This window comes from Eptesicus fuscus, chromosome 17 (assembly GCF_027574615.1).
Source record: "Eptesicus fuscus isolate TK198812 chromosome 17, DD_ASM_mEF_20220401, whole genome shotgun sequence".
NCBI classification, from domain to species: Eukaryota; Metazoa; Chordata; class Mammalia; order Chiroptera; family Vespertilionidae; genus Eptesicus; species Eptesicus fuscus.
In genome coordinates, this window is record NC_072489.1 from 19020882 (window position 1) to 19043062 (window position 22181).

The 22181-nt window shown below is 58.6% G+C and overlaps 1 protein-coding gene across 1 annotated transcript in view; it reads right to left on the minus strand.

Moving 5' to 3' along the window:
• Positions 1-697: 697 nt before the first annotated feature.
• Positions 698-22181, minus strand: part of PALD1 (phosphatase domain containing paladin 1) — a 65531-nt gene continuing 44047 nt past the window's right edge. The window contains exons 8-20 of the mRNA XM_028151393.2: positions 21308-21459; positions 20908-21007; positions 20601-20705; positions 18715-18810; positions 18168-18296; positions 17653-17769; positions 17409-17564; positions 16889-17071; positions 15628-15768; positions 15325-15396; positions 11294-11434; positions 3834-3989; positions 698-2527 (exon numbers count right to left, since the gene is read on the minus strand). Coding sequence (XP_028007194.2) covers positions 2375-2527; positions 3834-3989; positions 11294-11434; positions 15325-15396; positions 15628-15768; positions 16889-17071; positions 17409-17564; positions 17653-17769; positions 18168-18296; positions 18715-18810; positions 20601-20705; positions 20908-21007; positions 21308-21459 — 1701 coding nt within the window. The 3' untranslated portion in view covers positions 698-2374. The remainder of the gene's footprint in view (positions 2528-3833; positions 3990-11293; positions 11435-15324; positions 15397-15627; positions 15769-16888; positions 17072-17408; positions 17565-17652; positions 17770-18167; positions 18297-18714; positions 18811-20600; positions 20706-20907; positions 21008-21307; positions 21460-22181) is intronic.

Genomic DNA, 22181 nt, shown 5'->3' on the forward strand with positions numbered 1-22181 from the left:
CATTCAGAAACCACACGAAGCATCATGGGAAATAACGACGTGCTATGAAATAAGCCCCAGAGGCTTCCCCTCCCAGCCTGGAAAGACGCCCAACTCCAGCTGCATGGGGGCTCCGAGTTCCATTCTGCCCACCCCCAGAGGACCTCAGAACTGCATCCCACGGGGCCTGTTCCCCTACTCCTGGAAGAGTCTGGGCGGGAGCCAGGGTCAGTGCTCCCTCTGCCTCACTCCCCCCACCACCTCTTTACACATCCATTGCCCAATGCAAATGTTCACGCATCCGGGCCCTGCAGGGGCCATGAACCTGGTAGGGGGAGAAAATGGAGGCTGAGGTCCACCCTCCTTCATAGCCCCTGAAATTCCACCTTGTTTCATGTCCCTGGATATAGCAGTCCTTCACACTTTAGTGTGAATTCGCCTGTGATGATGCTTTCTTCAAGGAAGGGCTCAGCAGGACAGCTCTGGGCATCCTGAGTGACATGGGAAGGCACACCGGGAAATGTGAAAGAAGGAAAGGGGTGTCTAGAAAAAAAAGCCACCTTTTCTGAGATTGGGGACCCCTCAAGGGTAGATGCTCTCCACTCACACCGCCCCCCCCCCCACACACTTGCCCTTACTCTGGAGGAGCAGGGACCCCAGCGTGCATCAGTTCTATAACACCCGCCCACACGAAAGACAAGTCAGCAGCCAGGCGCACTTCACATTTAGCTGTTTTTAATGCTCAAAAGCTCTGTACAAAAAAAGTCACAAATGAATCCTCACAACACCCCTGTGAGGTAGGTAGGCAAGTATTATTCTCCCATTTGCAGATGGGAATACTGAGGCAGAGCGGTGACGGGACCGGCAAGTGGTCCCAGCACAGCTGAAAGTCAGGGCCAGCCATGAGAACACCCAGGCTCCCTCCCAGTTCAGTCCTGGTCTCCGGCCCCTCACCTAGACCGTGTCTGCAGAGAAACTAAAACTTTGTAATACATGCAAAAATAACAAAAACAAAAACAACAAATCTGGAAAGGTAGTGAACAGACATACAGTAGTTTTGCAAAAAGAAATCAGCCCAGAGGGTCAAATATTTCCCAATACGAGGTGCATATGAACCACTTCAGCCTCCTCTCCCCTTTGCAAATGCCGTGGCCAGGGACACAACCACCTGTTCTTCCAGAGAAGTGCACGCACGCAGCCACAGAGAGGCCCCGCGGGCCACAGCGAACGGCCCGGGGCACAGCCTCCCCACTGGTCAGCCCCTGGGTATCCACAGGCCCCCGGCCCCAGAGGAAGCGCTGCCAGGCTCAGCTCAACCCCCCTGCCTCCCCTGCCTCTTCTGAGCAGCCTCCCGCTGCCTGGACACAGCAGACCCTCGAGGTCAGCAGTGCGTGGCCCCTTCTGCTCCCGCTGGAAGGCAGCTCCGTGGTCCTCGGCAAGAATGGTCTGCAATCCGGGGGACCCCTCAGGCCACCCTTAGCCCACGCTCACGCTCCACTGCTCGCTCAGGTCGCCGCCCCCCTGAGGGTCCCTGCTGCCGCAGGCAGGGCACGGACCCCCTTGGGGGGGCGGGCGGGCGGGAGGAGGGGTGGAGGGACCAAGGCTGGGGCTGGGGCTTACTCAGCACCGCCCACCGGGCTCCCGGGCAAATGGAGCTGGCTCATTCCATGGGGCTGCTCCACCTTCTGGAAGCTCTTTCTTCCCCTGAGAGGGACTCCCTGGTGTTTCCGGCTGCTTAGAAAACTCCACAGTCCTGCCAGCCCCCGGAGGTTGGGGCAGGGGGCGGGGGGGGGGGGCAGGAGAGGCCGAGGTCTCTGCAGCACCCACCACGCCATGGAGTTGTACTTCCTGAATTCTCCAGGTTGGAGACGGGCACGAGAGGCAAGAAAACGAAGTAAAGCCGCCTTTAAAGTCACAAAGCCACCCAGAGCGCTGTCCACGCCCCAGGGAGCCCGAGGCCCCCGAGGGCAGTGCCAGGCAGCTGAAGGGGGGGAGCCAAGAGGGAGAGCAATGAAGGAATGACAGGAAACCAACACTGGCCGCTGCTCTGGGCAGGGGCCCCAGACCTGCTCTGGGAGGGGAGCGGGGAGGAGGGCAGTGGCCGTGGCAAGTAGCTTTGTTTGGCAACTTGGGGAGTGAGCTGCTTGGGGGGCTGCGAGGGTCCGCCCTGGGCCCTCCCGAGGTTGTCCTCAGCCTGTCACTCACGCGTAGGACGGCGTGTAACTGTCCTATAAAGAGCCCTTTCACAAAACGGGGTCCCACCCCAGCCCCGTCTCTCTGGGAAGCTGGGGAACTGGCAGCTCTGGGCCCCTTCAGTGAAGGGCACCCCCAGGCTTCGAGGGGTCCTGCGGGAGGGGACAGGGCAGGGGACTCCGTCCTACAGGAAGTCCCCGTCCTACAGGAAGTCCCCGGCGGCGAAGGGCTCCAGGCTGTGGCTCTGCTCCTGCCACCGGCAGCGCAGCCTTGAGAAGGGCTGGTCCTCCGGGCCCTGGAGCTCGGGGAAGCCCAGCTGGTTGAGGATCTCATAGACACCGGCCTTCGCAGCCACCTGGGGAGGACAGAGGAGAGGGGCTGCATTCCAGGGGAGGGAGGGTGTCATCCGGGCCCCCTGCCCCTTCGTGCCTTCCTTCCCTCTCTGGAGGCGGGGCTGCCACCTCGTCACAACACGCACACGTGCGCAGCTCGCTGGGACCCCAGCCAGAGTGCTGAGCTGGCAGGAGGCAGCCCTGGGCCCCAGACTCGCCGTGTGCTCCGTGCTCCTCGCAGATGGGAGAGCAACAGTCGCCTGTGAGTCACCTGCTCGCCCAGCGCCTGGCAGAGGGAGCCCTCGCCACCCCTCTGAGGTGGTGCCCACAGTAGCCACGTGTGTCCGTTTCCATGTTGAGGCAGCAGATTAACGGGATTAACGAACTTGCCCAGGGTCGCACCGGCAGGTGGCAGGGCTGAGCCACCGTGCCCCTTGCCCTTTGCAGAGTGGGTGCGGGCTGAGCACATACTGGGCATGAAGAGGCCAGGCCAGGCTGCCTTGGGGACACCCAGAGCAGGGGCCGCCTGACCCACACCTGGTCTCCTCCCGCCTCCTCATGCATTCAGCCACCCATTCGCTCACTCGTCAGACTTACTGCCGGCCTGCCAAGCACAGACACCGTGCTGGCGACCCCAGGTCAAACGAGACAAAATCTCAGCCAAATAGAATAAAGATGAGAAGGCTTCCCGCCCACAGGGCCTCTCCAGGCAGCCTCACCTCCTGCCTCTCTCACCTCCCCCCCTCACCTCCCGCCCCTCTCGCCTCCCCCCTCACCTACCCCCTCTCTCACCTCCCCCTCTCTCACCTCCCCCATCTCTCACCTCCCCCCCTCACCTCCTGCCTCTCTCGCCTCCCCCCTCACCTCCCGCCTCTCTCGCCTCCCCCCCTCACCTACCCCCTCTCTCGCCTCCCCCCTCTCTCACCTCCCCCTCTCTCACCTCCCGCCTCTCTCACCTCCCCCTCTCTCACCTCCCCCTCTCTCACCTCCCGCCTTTCTCACCTCCCGCCTCTCTCACCTCCCCCCCTCACCTCCCGCCTCTCTCGCCTCCCCCCCTCACCTCCCGCCTCTCTCACCTCCCCCCCTCACCTCCCGCCTCTCTCGCCTCCCCCCTTCACCTACCCCCTCTCTCGCCTCCCCCCTCTCTCACCTCCCGCCTCGCTCACCTCCCGCCTCTCTCACCTCCCCCCCTCACCTCCCCCCCTCACCTCCCCCCCTCACCTCCCGCCTTTCTCACCTCCCGCCTCTCTCACCTCCCCCCCTCACCTCCCACCTCTCTCGCCTCCCCCCTCTTTCGCCCCCCCCCCTCTCGCCTCCCCCCTCTCTCACCTCCCGCATCCAGGTGCTGAAAGGCCTCGGCCAGGAGTCCGCCTTCTCCAGGTGGAGGTAAGCGTTGAAGAGCACCAGGTAGACATAGCGCTCCAGGTACTGCAGGCTCCGCAGCTGCAGCCTCCGGGCCTCCTGCTCCGATTTGGCTGCCTTCACCTGCAGAGGGCGCCAGGCGGGAGTCAGCAAGGGTCCTCCCCACCCAACACACGTGCACTCACACCACACTCATACACCCCCCAAACACACTCACACTACACACTCACTCATACCACACACATACACACCCCACACACTCACACCACACACTCACACACCACACGCTCACCATACACCCCACACACTCACTCATACCACACACATACACATCCCACACACACCAACAAACTCACACCCCACACATATCATACCACACACACCATGCAGATACACATATACACACATACCACATACACCCCCCACACAGCCACTCATACCCTCTCACACACACCATGTACACTCACACCATACAGACAGATACTCACATACACACACACACACACACACACACACACACACCACATGCACACGCACACACACACATTCACATCCTCAACTGCCCTCAGCACCCGGGTGGAGATGGGAGGAAGGGATTCAGACAGCAAGGCCAAGAGCGTCCGAAACCCACTTCCTGCCGGGGAGGTGTGGACAGGTCACCTGGCCTCGCTCCACCCACTTCCTCACTGAAATGATGACCACGGTCCCGTTCTGAGGGCGACCAGACAAGGACAGGCTGCAGGGGAACGCTCCGTTCAGGCCCCCTCCCTCACAGGTCTCTGGTCAGTGGCCCGGACAGTGGTCAGCAAGGCTAAGCTCTCGGGGCCCTGACTGCGGACACAGCCTGGACCCCTCCCCTCCCTCGGGGGCTCAGAGGGAGCACATGGCCTAGCTCGGGGCGCATGAAGGTTTCGGGGTGGGACCTGTTAACAGAGACGCCTGGGGATGAATGCAGGAGGCAGGGGGCCTCTCAAGGTTCTTCCCCGTGCAGGGCTCAGCGGCAGGCCGGGCCAGGCCCAGCTCCCCCGCAGGGTCTCTCTGCCCACTCCTGCTGTGCCCTCCCCCACCACAGGCGTGCTGCCCACCCTGAACACACCACCATGCCTCTCTGCACCCGGCCCCCGTCTCACCCAGGGCCCACAGCAGCTGTCTCCACTCCAGGGGCCGTTCCCTCGGCTCCTGGGACACGGGTGGGAGGGCACAGCCAGCCCAGGCCTCCGGGACCAGGAAAGACATGATATATGAGGAAGCACTGGAAACCATGGAGAGCCCCACAGGTCCATTCGTTCATGGAACAGGTCCCCCAGCCACTGGGCCACAGCCGGAAGCCTTTCCTAGCTCACACACGCGCACACACACACACACACACACACACACACTCACACACTCCAGCCTCCCGGTCAGCCTCCAGCTGCTGCAGGAAAGTTCCCAGGTGCCCTCCCCCCCAACCCCCGCCCCAGACATGATTCAGCCACAGTCCTACAACCCAGGAGCTACAGGGGCCCCCCACCTCCCACTTCTGCCTCAGAGAACTCAGCCTTCATGCCTCTGCCGTCTCTGATCCCGGGCTGCGGAGTGGACGGTGACTTACCCACTATCCACAGGCCTCGGGATGGGCCAGGGGGGGAAGGTGGGCGGGGACAGGGCCCAGGACAGCCAGGGCTCGGATTCCCTAGGAGACATGAGCTGGGCTCTGGGCCTGGTTCTGCCATGTAAACTCTCAGCGCCCCCAGGAGGTGGGGGTGCTCAGTCACATGAGATATGAGGAAGCACTGGAAACCATGGAGAGCCCCACAGGTCCATTCGTTCATGGAACAGGAGGCAGCGCGACGGCACACGCCCAGGCCCTGCCCACAGAGACGCGAGTGGTGGTGGTTGGGGGGAGGCCGGAGGGGGGACAGGAGACAGATACAAAGCACCCCAGAGGGCCAGGTCATGGGATGAAGGCAGGGCAGGCAGCTAGACTGGGGAGGGCATCCAAGAGCAGGGGATGCTTGAGGTGGGTTAGGAGGAAGGGGGCAGGAAGGTGCCCTGTGAGGTATCTCCAGACAGACAGAGGGAGGAGCTCAGAGCAGCGGCGGAGGGGGAGGACGGAGGCACACCCAGGGCCAGGCCGAGCCCGGACCCTCAGGCGAAGGGGCAGTGAAGGCTCCTGGCGGATCTGAGGTTGGGAATGGCCCCGGGATGCTGCTGGGGTGGGGCTGGGAGAGAGATCAGGGTACCTATTGCTTTAAACCATCAACCAAGCTTGTTTAGAACTAGGCCGTGGACAGAAAACAAAGGATCTGACCTAAACACACGCCGTGGCCAGCGCAGTGCAGCTCTGGCTCCGCCACGGACAGGATCACCGGCTGCGCACACAGGGCTCCACCCCATCCCTGATGCTGCTTCCCAAACCCCATCCGGAGGCCGGGCCCATGTGAAACCACTTCCTTAGAAGGAAAGGAAATCACCCGTGGTCCCACCGGGCAAAAGCCACTGTAAAGTCCTCCCAATGAAACGGCGAGAAGAAACGTCCCAGCTCGGCGTGGCCCCCGGACAGGCCACACCAGCCGTCCTCTCGGCGCCCCCGACCACCGAGGGTCGGGTCTGCACAGTAGTCGTGGTGGAGAGGCCGAGCGCTTCCTTCTGAGCCCCCTGGCAAGGCAGGGTAGAATTATCTCTAAATTCAGACCACTGGCTATAGGGGACGCCTGACACTCCCCGGAAGGTTCCGTGGGCACATCCTGCCCCATCGAAGTCTGTGATTTGAGGAATGACCCGTCTTCCTACCGAGACCCTGGCTTCCTTGAAATCACCCGTGTTGGCACTGCCTGGGGAGGAGGCCAGGCCAGCCACCTCCTGCCGATAAAAATAGTGGAGCTGTTTTTAAAGGGCCTGGCAGGCCAGGCTGTCATTAGCTGTGGTGCAGCGGGCAAGGCCTCCTTGTCCACTGGGACTGAACCCTGAAATAGAAGGGGCCCGGGAATGGTGGCCAGGGCCCTGGCATTTCCGGCCTCTCCAACCTGCAGTCTGCCCGGCACCCACGTGGGCCGACCTGTCCAGGGCCCACTACATACTACGCGCTGGGTGAGCCCGTTCCATCCAGATCTGACCATCAGACTCTAACCCGCTCCCGGGGAGGCAGTATGACAGGTGAGGAGGGCCTCTCTGGGGGTCGGGGTTTGGCGGCTCACTCTCCTCCTGCCACCGACTATCTGTGTGTTCTTGGCATGCCCAAGGGTCTCCCTTCCTCAAATGCAAAAATGGAGGGAACAGGCCTGGCCAGTGTGGCTCAGTGGTTGAGCATCAACCCATGAACTCAGAGATCACGGGTTTGATTCCCGGGTTTCGGGCTCCATCCCCAGTGGCGGGTGTGCAGGAGGCAGCCGATCAATGGTTCTCTCTCACTGATGTTTCTCTCTCTCCCTCTCCCTTCCTCTCTAAAATCAATAAAAATATATTTTAAAACATAAAGGAAGATATCCCAGAGAGCCCCACCCTCTCCCCTTCGCCTCTTTCTGTCCACACGCGCGCCTGGGAAAGGCCACGTGAGGGCATAGCGAGAAGGCAGCGGCCCTCAAGCCAGGAGGGGTCCTCACTAGAAACTGAGTCAGCCAGGACCTTGATCTTGAACTTTTCAGCCTCCTGAACCGTGAGAAAATAGAATTCTGTGGTTTCGGCCACACAGCCTGTGGTACTTCGTTATGCCAGCCCAAGCTAACTACATGCTTGTGATGACCTCACATCCTCTCCATGCTTCAGTCCCCGACCTGGGAAAGTGAGAGGGTGATATGCCACGAGGCCAGTACCATCCTAACACCAACCGAACAAAGACATTATAAGAAAAAAAGAAAAAACTACAGGTCAATATCTCTCATGAGTCCGATGCAAAAACTCTGCAACAAACCAAATGCAGAAAATATATAAAGATCACTTACTATGACCAAGTAGGATTTATCCCAGGAATGCTAGGTTGGTTTAAAATCCAAACATCAACTAACACAATACACTATAGCAATAGAATAAAGGGCAAAAATCATATCATCATCTCAAGAGACATAGAAAAGTATATTTAAAATATTTTACATCTACTCATGAAAAAACACACGCTCAAGCCCTGGCCAGGTGGTTCCGTTGGTGGGAGCACCATCCACGCACCAAAAGGTCGTGGGTTCAATTCCTGGTCAGGGAGCACACGAGAGGCAGTCAACTGATGTTTCTCTCACATCGATGTTTCCCTCTCTCCCTCTCTCTCTAAAAATCACTAAAACATGTCCTCCAGTGAGGACTGAAAAGACTCAGACTACGGATGGGTGTCTAAGAGAAACCCACAGGTAGCATCATACTTAAGAGTGACAGACTAAAAGCTTTCTCCCGAAGATCAGGGACAAAAAGAGGGTGTCTGCTCTCGCTACTTCTGCTCAACATGTGCTGGGCGATCTTGCCAGGGCAGTTAGACAAGAAAATGAAGTAAAAGGCACCCAGCCCTGGCCAATGTGGCTCAGTTAAGTGAGCATCAACCCATGTACCAAAAGGTCACCGCTGGGTTCCCAGTCAGGGCACATGCCCGGGTTGTGGGCTTGATCCCCCAGGAGGGGTTGTGTAGGAGGCAGCCAACAGATGTTTTTCTCTCACATTGATGTTTTCTTTTCTCTCTCTCTCCTTCTCTCCCTTCCTCTTTCTTAAACATCAAGAAAAACATATTTAAAAAAATAAATAAATGGCACCCATATTGGAAAGAAAGTAGTAAAACCACATTTGTAGATGACACGATCTCGTGTATAGAAAATTCTAAGGAATTCACTAAAACAAACAAGAATTAGAACTAAGAAACAAGTTTAGCAAGGTTGCAAGATAGACCAATATACAGATATCAACTGTATTTCTGTACCATAGCAATGAACATACTAACACATGAAATAAGGAAAATCAATTCTATTCGCAATAGCATAAGTACAATAAAGTAGGAGTAAATTTAACAAAAGAGGTGTAAAGCTTACCCTCTGAGAGCTATAAAACCTGTCGGCGATTAAAGAATACCTAAATAAGTGGGGGAAACCTCACGTTCATGAATCAGAAAAGTGACTGTTGTTCAGATGGCAACACTCCCCAAACTGGTTTGCCCGTTCAACGCAGTAAAAATCCCAGCTGCTTCCCTGCCTGCCCGGGAGCACCAGCATCCTGTAGGAGCCCGCTGGACATGCAGCCCCACAGAACCAAAGACCCGGCGGGGTACAGCGACACGCTTTTAAACACGCCCCCAGGCGACCCTGGCGTTCTCTGAAGCAGGGGACCCCTGCTTGGAGGATCTCGTGTCCTTGACCTTGCCCATACACTGGAATCCCCAAGGGAAATATTTTGTAAAAGATCTGGCCCCCAATCAGACCAACTAAATCAGACTCTCTGGGGATGGAGTTCAGTGAAGGGTATTTTTTAAAGCTCCCAGGTGAATCTACTACGCAGCCAGGTGAGGACTGCATTAGGTGTCTGCCTTCTTCAGCCCCTTGAGTTTGGCGCAAATTCAGCTCGCTGGGGCCGCCTGGTGGCCGCACTGAGAAATAACGCTACATCGCGCTTCTGTATCACCACCCACAGCCACGACCACCACCATCCTCCCATGGCCAAGGTCAGCACCATCCTGGCCTTTGGAATAGGGGGCTGGTGGGCGTGGGGGGGAGTGGGGAGGGCCGTCCACTGGCTCTTCCTCCTGCCTCCTCCCTGAAACACTCCACAATCCAAAGGCAGCAGGGGCGTACACTGCTAACCATCGCCCTAACCACACCACCCTTCCCTCTCTATTGCCAACAGAGTTAGAGCCACCGTACCCATCCAACATCATCTCTGAGAGCGTCCGACACAACAGTGTCCACAGGCTCCAAAGCACCTCCACTGCCTCCACTCTTACTTCGCGCCGTTCAGCCTCCTGGCTTCTGCCCACGAGCCCCTCCTGCCAGAAGGGCCTTCCCCGGCTCTCATGACGCTGGGATTGTTCCAGGTCAGCTCTGTGGGCCCTCTCCTCTCTCCCCTTAGTGCTCCCTGCTCCACCCTCTGTGCCTCGCAATGGACATCCATGGCTGCAGAGCTCAGAGGAGGAGAGGGTGATCCCCTTTGGAGGTGGGGTGGGGTGGGATACCTAGAATGCTTAAGGAAGGGGTGTGGGGAGGGGGCCTCTGATGCTTTGAAGCAGGGCTAGGCTTCCCTTCCAACTCCTTGAGCTTCCAGCTACAGAGAGAACCGGAGGCTCTGGTGCTCGGCCCCCTCCGTGTCCTTCGAAAGCCAGAGGAGCTCAGTCTCTTAGCGCACGGCTGCCACCCAGTGGCCGCGTCCATACCCCTATGAAGGCCCCAAAGAAACAGAGAGAGATGCAATCTAGCTGGGGCCTTGGGGGAAACTAGTCCCCGTCGTCCAAAGGTCAGGAAAGTCCATTTTCTGACACTCCTTAGCCACCTTCTCCACCCACATCTGGCAGCTCTTCCAACTGACCTCTGACCTTGAGCATCGCCTGCCCCAGCCAAGCACCCACCCATGACCCTGAGCAAAGGTTGGCATGGCTCAGCCATTTCACCAAGGTGTGCCCGGTGCAGGCAGGGCATGACGCTGGCTTGGAGCAGCCCCCTTCTCGCAGGGGCCACAGGCAGACGCTGCCCTTGGGGACTGCTGGCCAGCAGCAGACAGCACAAGGCTGGCACCCAAGGAGATGCCCACTCACTTCAGGCAGCGTCTTCCTGAAGCCTCCGGTGCCCCCACCGCTGCCCCTTCCTGACCCAGCACCTCCTCTGCCCCAGCAGCCAACCAAACTGATGGGACCAGAGGAGCACGGAATAGGCCGCTCCGTGTGCTCCACACAGAGTCCAGGGGCCACAAAGTCCAACGCCCAGGGCTGCCCGGGGGGTCACATGACTGGGCCGGGAGGACCATGTGACAGTGCACTGGGGACCATGGCCACCAAGAGGACACCATTTTTCTAAATAGGCTGAAAATCTGAATGTTTACATGTATCTGGACCTTTATAGAAACCTTCTGATTTAATGCCCAGTCCCTCCAGTGTCAGCGGTTAACTGCTGCCCTGCCGGTTATCAATCAGCCGCCCCCAGGACCACAGAATGGCCCGTCTGCCTCGGGGCCCCCTGACAGGAGCGGAAGGGCTGATGTCTGGCACCACAGGGAGCCTCGCAGGGTTCCGTTCTGGTTGGCCACATGCTTGCCGGGCCCAGGGCGGCAGCAGCTGTTGAACCCTCTGACCTGCTCCCCTGCACACACCCCACCACGTGCTCCAGAATCAAACGGGGGGCTGTTGGGGCCGGGCGTGTTTCCATTTCAGGGGTCACCTCCGTTTCCAGCAGGTGGAGGTGTGGCCCAGAGCCCACGAGGGTCCCCAGGGACGCCGAGCCGCCTCCCGCCCGCAGCGGCCACATCCCGGGCCGCACGGGGGAAGGCGGGCTCACCTGGCGGCAGGTGCAGATGATGATTTCCCGCAGGTGGTAGTGCATGGGCGTCATGGTCTCGCTGACGACGTCCAGCGCCGCGTCCACCTCCTTCTTCACACGGTGCCCGTCGGGCAGCAGCTGCACCACCTTCATCACCACCTGCGCAGAGGAGGGGGCTGAGCCGAGAGAAGGCCAAGGGGCCGGGGGGCCTCACCCTCAGCAACAGGCTCACCCACACCAGGGCCACCGGGCCGCGAGGCCCAGGCCCGGACCCCAGTTCTCAGGTGGGGCTGGGACAAGGGCTCCTGATACCTCTGAGGCCAGGGCTCCAAGGTGCTTGCTTTCCTAAGCGGTAGAAACCTTGTTTTTTTTTAAAAAAAACAACCTCTCCAAACTCTTATCTACAAAACAGAAAGCTGTGTGCACAGGCTGGTGGGGTGAATAGAGCAGACGATGCATGCAATGAGCTTATGTTGGGGCCCAGCTGGCTCTGGTCACCACCACCAGCGGAGGCCACAGGCATCTCGGGGACACCCCACTATGGGGAACCCAGCATGGATCCCACTCATCTGATGTAAGCCCCCCTTTACTCCTAGGGAGACGGAGGCCTCTGAAGGCCCCTCTGTAGGGCAGGGCTCTTCCCCCTCGTCATCCCCCTGGCAACTCTGTCTATCAGGCACCCCCACAGCCAGCACCAATCCAGGTCTCCATCACCTCTCATCCCACGGCGGCAGCCCCGCCTCCTCTCTGGGAGCCAGAGAGAGGCTGTGAGAATGTAAGTGGGAGAAAGCTGCAGTTTTTCAAACTCAGTGAAGGGAACTCCTAGCCTCTCCCCTAAATTGCTCCTCCCCAGGAATTCTTCATCTCCTTGGCTGTCACACCACCAGCTAGAAACCCACGCTCAACCTGGTGCCTTCCTTGCCCCAAGACCTACCCATGAGAACTGAGCTTCTCCTGCTGGTCCCACAGCCCCTCCTCTCCTCACTCAGGCCCCGCCTCTCCTCTCCACTCCCTCCTCCACACAACTAAGCCCTTCTCCTTCCCCCTCCCAATGATCATGACCTCCTCTGCCTCCCTGCTAGCCTCAGGTCAAGGTCAAGCACTTAGTGTAGCCCTTCAGAGTCCTCACAATCTAGGTCCTCCCACCTCAGCCCCGGTTCCTTCATTCTTGCCAATCACAGCCTTAAACAGCCCCTGTCCTTTCCAGACTCCCTCTTTTGCACACTTGATCTCCTCTGCACACTAATCCTCCTCACCCACGAACTCACTCATCTTTCTAAAATGTACTCTAATGTCACCTCCTCCACGAAGCCCTCCTGGGCTCCCCCAGTTGCACCCTCAGCCCTCAGAACCAATGCCTATTCCAGCCCTCTTCACATTATATGTGATGCTCCCTGCCAGACTGTGGGCTCAATAGGCCCAAACTAATTGCAAAGAAAGCTGGTCTAGACAGGGGAATGTCTTGGGATGGGTGAGGACAGGGGGTTAGGGGCATCTTCAGGTCAAATAACTTTGGAACACAGGCTCTGAGGTCCACTCCCCGGCTTGTGCCCCAGCCCCATCACCTCTCTGATATGGCCTAGGGGGTGATGAGCTTAGCTCCCTGTGCCTCAGTCTTCTCACCTGTCAACTGAGAGTAGCAAGGGCACTAACTCTTGGGGGCTGTAAAGCGTGAATAAGAGAGTGCACACAGCTCCTAGCAAAATGCTGGGGGTGAGTAAAAATGGGTCTAAGTATCACATCTGACTGACATGAAGACTAAGGATTCGACTCGGAAATAAACTCTCACGGATGTGATCAAGTGATTTCTGACCAGGATGCAAGACCATTCGGTGGGGAAAGGACATTCTTTTCAACAAATGGTGCTGGGAAAACTGAGTGTCCACATGCCAAGGAATGAACTTGAACCCCCACCTTCCCCGTATGCAAACATTAACTCAGAATAAACTCAAATATAAGAGTAAAACTATAAAACTCTTAGAAGAAAACAGAGGAAAATCTTCATGACACTGCGTTTGACAATGACTTCCTGAATACGACAACGTACGCATGAGGCAACAAAAGAAAAGATAGGCAAACTGAACATTAAATTTTAAAACTTTTGCAAAAAAAAAAAAAAAAAGGACACTATCAACAGTGTAAAAAGGCAATCCACGGAATGGAAGGAAACACTTACAAATCACATAGCTGATAAGGGATTGATATCAAGAACATGAAAAGAATTCCTACATCTCGCCCTGACTGGTTTGGCTCAGTGGATAGAGCGTCGGCCTGCGGACTGAAAGGTCCCAGGTTCGATTCCAGTCAAGGGCATGTATCTTGGTTGCGGGCACATCCCCAGTAGGAGGTGTGCAGGAAGCAGCTGATCGATGTTTCTCTCTCATTGATGTTTCTAACTTTCTATCCCTCTCCCTTCCTCTCTGTAAAAAATCAATAAAATATATCTTAAAAAAAAAAAAAAGAAAGAATTCCTACATCTCAACAACGAAACAACTCAAATCAAAAACAGGCGAAGAACTTGACAGACATCACCCCACGAAGATACACGAACAGCCAAACAGCACATGAAAGACGCTCAACATCAGTAATCATCAGAGAAATGCTCATCCAAAAGACAGCGCGATGCCCCTCCAGCCTCGCGAGGGTGGGTGTTATAAAAACAAACACCTCGGGAAGTGAAGTGTCAGCAAGGGTGTGCAGACACTGGAGCCCCTGCGTCCTGCAGTGGAAATGTAGAAGGGTGTAGCTTCTGTGGAAAGCAGTACGGCAGTTCCTCAGAAGTTAACCGTACAGTTACCATACGGCCCAGCAATTCCCCGTACGGAACTGACAGCAGACTCGGATATCGGTACACCCGTGCTCATGGAGGCATTATCCACAGCAGCCAAAAGGTGGGTGGACAAACAAAACACGGTATATGCACCCAGTGGAATATTAGCCTTTAGAAGGAAGGAAAGTCTAATACATGCTCAACATGAATGAACCTTGAAGACATTATCCTAAGTGGAACACACAGACACAAAATGACAAATGCTTACTATTAAGTGCTGTATTATACATGATTCCACTCATATGCAGCACGTTGAAGAGTCAAATTCAGAGACAGAAAACAGAACAGTGGTTACCAGGGACTGGGGGGAGGGAGGAATGGGGAGTGACTGTTGAATGGTTCGTCTGTTCGGGATGATGAAAAAGCTCTGGATGGTGGTGATAGTTGTGCAACAGGAGAACATACTTAATGCCACAGAACTGTGCACTTAAAAATGGCTAAAATGGTAAGTTTTATGCTATGTTACCACAATAAAAACATAAAAAGAAGATCATCAGTGAAAATAAAGAGAGAAGAGGGCCAGGGGGAGGGAACAGCATATGCAAAGGCCCGGAAGCTGAAAGAGCTTGGCGAGTTTGAGGACCCGCGTGGAAGCCAGGGTGGCAGGAGAGCAGGGAGGGGCGCGTGGCTAGGCCGGCCAGGTAGGCAGGAGCCAACCACAATGCACACACCAGGCAGCCGCGTGCCAGCTCTGAACTCCACATCCCCCACCGGTAAGAGGGAGACACTGCCACCTGCTTGCCAGGTGTCTAGGAAGACGACATGCTTGTGGTGGGTGCACAGTACATGGGGAAGGTCAGTGGCTGTCCATCCAGGGTCCTGAACTGGAATGGGGTTGGGGCTGGGCAGGCCAGAGCCCCGCACCAAGGTCGCCCACCACAGCTGGGTCCCAGGTCCTATGAGGGGGGTGTCAATGCTACCCAGACAAGAAGGTGGCCAGTGGACTCCCTCAGGGCATACAGCCGCCCAGCAATAGGGTTAGGCAGGATGAGGGGGGTCCAGGCCCCTTATCGCCCATGGTCATCTGCCAGGGCCCCAGAGCCAAGCTGCCCCAGACCTTGGTTTGCTCATCTGTGAAATGGGAACAGAGAAGCACTGATGTGATGAAGTGGAAGAGGAAACAGCATTAAGAGCTCTGAGAATTCCTCCCGCCCTGCCAGCAAGACGTGCCCTCTCCCTCCCCCAGGTGTCCCCCGGGGACCGTACAGGGCGTGCTCACCTCAAACTCCCCCTTGGTGAACTTGGCATCGGGCACACTCACGAGTTCCTCCTCCGCCACCTCGGGGAAGCCCTGAGGGAGGACAGCTGCTGGGATGGGAGCACTCCTTCCCAGGATGCACTCCTCCCTCAGGCCACGAGCCCCTTGCCAGGGGCCTGCCCCCCACTGCCCTCTGCCCAGGATGCGCGGACACGCCAGGCATCAGCTCTACCCCTGCACCCTCCTGGCACAGCCGGTGTCCCCAGGCACCCAGTGCCCAGGCTGCCTGGGCGGACCGCTGCCCTCACGCGAGGCCTCACGTACGCGGACGTGCCAGAAGGCGAGCACAGCCACCACCATGGCCGTCGTGGTCCGGCCCTGGCCGCTGAGGCAGCTGAACACGAAGCCGGCGCCCGCGTCCTTGGTGAGGGCGCCCCGCAGGACCTCAAACAGCCGGTCAAAATCCTGCGTGGGAAGACCAAGGTCTGAGTCAGTGGGTGCTCCTGGCTGCACAGACTCCCGGGGTGGCACCTCCCCCCAAAAGGGAGTGCTCACCCTATGCCAGGCTGTGTCAGGCTCACAACCCGTACACACACACTCGACTCACTGCAGTACACACAAGACCACGAGCGTGTCAACAGCCCCGTGTACAGCCTAATCCCCACCCCAGGACCGGGACGGACATTTGAGCCGACAGACACATGCTCAAATCTGGGCTTCTGTTGCCCACCGTCCACCAGGCAGAACACGCACATGTGCACGCACTCCGATGTGCTGCGCCCCAGGCCACGCATGGACCCCCTGCTCTGCTGCCCACCGGTGAGGCACCCAACAACCCAGGTCCCAACCTCAGCGGGTCATTGCAGAGCACGGCCACCAGGGGGCGACAAACTACAGACAACCAGACCCACAGAGCAAAGGGAGACAGGAAACCCAAGCCCCACCACCTCCTATCAGGCCCCCCTACGCACACTGCAGAGACCCACACAGACAGGCACCCAAACAAGGTATCACAGGCACACAGCGGCCCCCACACAACACACGCTGGACACATACACCACACAGAGGTATCCACCTACCTTAAAGACACTCTACACAGACATCCACGAAGACACACAGGTCACAAATCTACAGAAGCCACATGCACACAGACCCCTTCAGTGACACACAGCATCCCACAACACCCTCCTCCACAAAGCCCAGACACACACCACACCACATATTTCCCCAAAGACACACTCTCCACACTTGCCCCAGTAAAGGTAAGATATCCATCACGGACACCATTAAGATACACACACCACACACACATACCCACTCCACATGACACCCACTCCAGTCCCCCAACACACATATACCACAAACACCACGGACATGCTCACCCTCATACACACCTACAGCATATAATAAACACACATGTACACACACACGTGCATGCAAATGCCAAGCTTGCAAGGGATGTGAATAAACCACCTGAGCCAAATCTAAAACCCTGTGGCGCGAGCTCCCAGTCCCTCAGCAGAGCCGTGGCCATAGCCAAGGCCCAGGCCAGAGGGGAAGCGGCCTTGCCTGCCTGGCCCCTCACCTCCTCGCGGGGGGCACAGAAGTCCGGCACGGGGATGCGGTGGTAGGTGAGGCCGGGGCAGGCCCCGCGGTGCTGGCTGAAGACCTCCTGCATGGTGAGGCACGTCTGGAACCTGTGGGTCCGTGGGCCCTCCGCGCCTGCGGGAGGCGCGCTCAGGTGGGCCTTCAGCTGGGTCTCCAGGTCCTAGGGAGGGTGGGATAGAGGTCACACAGGCCACTGAGGCAGCCTCCAGGCCACACCTGCAAGACCAGAGTCTGCTATGGCCAGGACAGTCCCGGCTTCCGGACCCATGGCTGCCCGGACCCAGGCCTGCCCTTCCTGAGCCTCAGGGATCATAAACCAGACCCGGGGCCAGGCAGGTGGCCATGGCAGGAATCCTGAATCATCCACTCCCTGACACTTGGGGGCCTCGGTTTCTCCCTCTGTACAACAGGCGCATGGGACCTTCTAAGGACCCTCCCAGGCCAATTCCCCGGAAGGCCTCCAAGCTAGAGGTGTGCAGAAGGCAGAAGGGCCTCACCTCCAATTGCTCAGTGGTCATGGGGGGCCCAGGCCACCGCAGGCTGTGGGTGTGCCCGTCACACTCCAGCACTGCCTCCTCCCTCAGGTTGACCCAAACGACCTGCTGCAGCTTCCTCTTGGCATCAGTCAGGTAGGCCAGGATACTCCCCAGGGCCTGCAGGGACAGGAGGGAGGTCAGCAGAAGGGCTCACCCTCCCCTCCCGCCACCCCACAAACGGACCCAGGCCAGCCGGGGTGGTCACCTTGGCACTGGGCTGGGCTGTGCCGTAGATGGGCATTCGGGAGACGCGCCGGAAGTTGGCCACGTCCATCTCTTTGATGGTGCTGAGTGCGTCTGGGGAGACGAGATCGTCCGCCCTCTGTAGGGAGAGCAGCAAGCCTGGTACTCACAGCAGCCACTGAGAGGCTCGGAACCAGCCCCGGGGGGCAGCGGGAGGGGGGACAGCACTTCACACTCAGAGCTTCGTCGCTGCCCTGGCAAGGGGACTGGCAGTGCCCACTCTCCAGATGAGGACGCCGAGGCTGGTGGCAAAGACTCTAGAACTAGGTCTCCCGACCCCCTGCCCAGACCACTCGGTGTGAGACGGAGGAGAGGGGCCAGAAAGCGGAGTATGACCCCATCACACTCACAAGAAGATTCCACACCCACAGGCTGTCGCCCCTTTGCCTCTATGAGGGTGCTGCTTCCCTGAACCCCGCAGGAATCACAGGCCAGCCCCCACACATCCCACTTCCCCAGGCAGACAGCCACACTCACCAGGGAGCCCTTGGCGATGAGGTCCCCAGGGGCCACGGGCCCCGCTGAGCTCAGTGTCACAGGCAGGCGGTACAGCTCAGGGTGGGCACACAGCCAGCGGCTGAAACTGAGGGCAAAGGCCAGCAGGTACTGCAGCCCAAGGCAAAGAGAGACGGGAGTTCAGGGGCCCAGGGCCACCCTGAGCTCTCCCTGCCTGCCCCAGGGTGGGGGAGTCCCAGGAAACACCCATGATGGCCCAGGGCATGGATGAGAGGGTGGGGAGCAAAGACCAGGATGTCCAAGGCAAGATCTTTCTGGGCCCCAAAGCCCTGGCTAAGGGTACCCAGACGGGGCCCAGGGTGAGAGGTGGGTCCTCCCTTTTCTCAGGGACCATCCCCATCTGGGTCTCCCCTTGCATCCCCCACACCTGCCTTCCTCTGGAACCAACATATGTGCCCCCAACTCTCCTCCCTAATTCCACAGGGGTCCTCGTTGACCCCATGCCTGTCACTGGTGGGAGGCTGGAGGGGCCCGGAGAAGGGCAGGGTCCTCTCATCCCGGGCCCCACCTGCTCGTGCAGATAGTAGTTAAACAGGATCAGGTAGAAGTACCGCTCCAGGCTCTGCAGGGCCCTCTGCCGGACGCCCTGCTGGCTGCTGCTGCCCTGAGAGAAGGGGACAGGAGGGAGGTTGGGGAGGTAAAGATGAGGCTGCTCTGGCCCCACAGCCCCACCCAGGAAGGGCAGGAGTTCAGCCTCAGAAATCCCCAAGCAAGTGTATAGCATCTCCCCTGATCCAGAGGCCCTCACCTCCCTGCGCCTGGGACCCTCCCTACAAGAAAGCGGAAAGGCCCTCATGACAGTGCTCCAAGGGGCCACAATCACTACCCCTACGTAGAGAGGGGAAACTGAGGCTCAGAGAAATGAAGGGTCTTAGTCAACGTCACAGAGCTGGGTCCCCAAACCAGTGTCCTAACCCCAGCCCAGCACGCTGGGTGGGGGCTGTCAGCGGGCGTGACTCCCTAGGGTCCTTCTCTCGCCTTCAGCTATCAGGTTCTGCTGGGTCAGCACCGGCCTCGGAGGGCAAGGGAGACGGGGACAGGCCCGAGAGAAAGGCCAGGCCCTTGGATGAAGTTGAATTCCATCTTTGGGAATCCAGGATAGAGGTCAACGAACGACTGCTTCTATAAAAGGCCAAGCAGTAAGGATTCTCGGTTTGCAGGCTGACGGTCTCTGTTCAGCGCCACCGCTGTAGCGGAACAGCCAGACGCAGCGCAGAACGAGTGGGCGAGACCAGCCCCAGAAAAACGCATTTACCGAAGCAGGTGGTGGGCTGGGTCTGGCCCGGGGCCACCGTGTCCCGGCACCTACTCCAGACTAAGGGAGAAAAATCCTACATGCATGGAAGCGCGTTGTCACAAAGCTGCTTGGCACAACAGCGTTGACAAGGATAAGGAATGAGACGTGACTCAACTGTGTGACGAGAAGGGGCCTGTGATGAATCGTGGCCGGTGACTGCCGGGAACACCTGCCTGGGTCAGGTCCCCTGCTGAGTGCTTTATGGGTCTCATCTGACCTGCTCTTCACAGCAGCCTCGTGGGTCATTATCATCGGTGGCCCCTAGCCCACACCCACACGCCTGTGTGTGGCAGGGCCAGGACCGGACCCTGGGCCACCATGCTCTTAACCTGTCAGCCCAACGATGCTGCACCACGCAAGGAGCTTAAGCCACGCAGCCCAGAAAATCCTCAGTGACAACGAGCAGGTATGAGCAGGGGAAAGACAAACAAAACACGCAGGATGCAAACCGCGTGCTGGGGCAACCTACACGGGAACATGATCAACGTGAAAGAGGAAAGAATCCGGCCCAACGTGCTCGCAGCGGCTCTGCTGGGATTATTAGAGTTTCCTTCTCTAATTTCTCAATTTTCCATCACATAATGCTGCTTTTTAAAGATGTCTGTAACGTGTTAAAGAAGGAAAAAGCTCCGCAGCTTCAGATTCGTTCCACGCACTGTTTGCAAACACTGCCCAGCGCCCTCTCCCCAGAGAGGGGACCGGCCGGCTGAGACAGCCAGAGCCTCACGCCCCCAGTGGCGGCAGGCTGGACCCAGCCCCGGCCGTCCTCAAGGAAGGCCCAGGTTTTATTTGGGGGAGAGCCACGAGCATTCTGGGAAGTATCTGGATCCAGAGGCTGCAGCACCCCGCCGGCAGCCCCTTCCTCCATCCTGTTTATCCTGCAGCGAGGGGACCTGGTCAGGGAAAGTAAACTTCCCTCTTCCTTCCGTCCTTCCTGCACACCCCGCCCCCAACCCCTTCCTCTGCAAACCGCTCTTCTCCTGGGAGATGCAGCAGCCGGGACACGTCCGTCCGTGTGAACGAAGCCGGCCCACGGGCCTAACAAGTGAGGCTGCGGGTTCCCGGAAGGCGGCAGCTCTCCCTTCTCCACGCCTCACCTGGGCCGGGCTCTCGGGCCGGACACGGTCCAGCTTCCTCTGGTGTTTTAGGACTGCTTCCTTCAGGTCGTGCAGCTCAGCACAGGCCGTGATGGCTCTGTCCACCTGGTGCCAGGGACCAGGGCAGGGGCCAGGGGCAGCAGCAGGGAGGGCGCAGGGCCAAGGGAAGAGGGTGGCAGACCGAAGAGAAGGAGGTAAAGAGGATGATTAGCCAGGAATGAGAGCAGGGGGTCCCCGGGGGGGAAGGGACCCCACCCGTGAGGGTGTGAATGCTCCCTGCACTGCCCCTGCCCGGCCCCTTGCTCACCTCCTCCACCATCTTCCTGCCCTGGGGCACCGCGTGGAGGAAGCTCTGGATCACCTGGAGCTGCTCCATGGGCAGAAGCTTGGTCTTCGCAGGGGCAGCCCTGACAGGAAGGGGCGGGAGCATCCTCAGGGCCACAGGATGGCCCTGCTGGGACCCTCCCATTTGCATGGCCGCTGAGAGGCACCAGGCTCCAGGCTTGAAGTCCTCCTTTCAAGTTGGGGGGGGGGGGGGAAGAAAAGGGCATTTTCCCCACTGGGGAAACTGAGGCCCAGAAAAGTCGTGACTTTCTCCAGGTCACCTGCAAGTCTGCGGCAAACCGGGACACGAGCCCCAGCTACCCGTTTCCAGCTCTGGCTCTGAGCCCCCGACACGTCCCTGGGGCCCTGCCCACACCACTCACTCAGGCCTGGAGGCAGTCCCACTCTGGTGGAACAGGACGAGGGTCCCCAGGACCATGCCCAGGTTGGTCCTGCCCACACCTGTCTGGCAGCTGAAGAGGAGGGCAGGGGGAGGCCCGTGGGCGTCTCGGAGCAGCAGCAGGCTGGGGGTCTCCTGGGGAAGGACCGTGGATGTCATGTCACAGCACGACCCAGACACCCCTCGGCTGAGGAGCTAGAAGGGACAAGGGGTCCTGACACTGGCCCACCCCCACCCCAGTCTGCAGCAAGTGGCGGGCAGACAGGAAGCTCGGCCCCTTTTGCCAAACCCCAAGGCCCGATCTGCTCCACCCGCCCCGGGAGCACAGGCTCTGCCTCCTTCCCAGACCCAGGGGGGACCAGGGCACTGGCTCTGGAACTGAGACCCACTCCGGGGCAGGGCCACACCTAACACCCCTGTGAGATGCGGGTTAAGTAAGGGGACCCCGAAGGGGTTGGGAGAGAATCACCACCAGGACTCAGGAAGTATCAGAAGAGTCTAGAGGGTGAGAATGTTTAGCTCCAGTAAAGAAGTGAGGAACTTGAGGTCTAGAGAGGTTAGCAGATTTGTCCAAGGTCACACAGCAAGTTAGCAGCCTCGTCACAGCCAAAGCCAGCCCTCCAGACAGCCAGTGCTGGGCCGTGCCATCCGAGCATGTACAAATACACACCCACACAGGCACACAGATGCACACAACCCCCACACACATGCACACATACCCATCATACTGGACACCACCCACAACTCAGAGGCCACGCCTCCCCTGAGCATCTCCATGGAGACAGGGCCTCTGCACAGACCCACTCTCTGGGCCCTTCCTTGCTCCCCAACTCTGTGCCCCCAACACCCCTCCACCC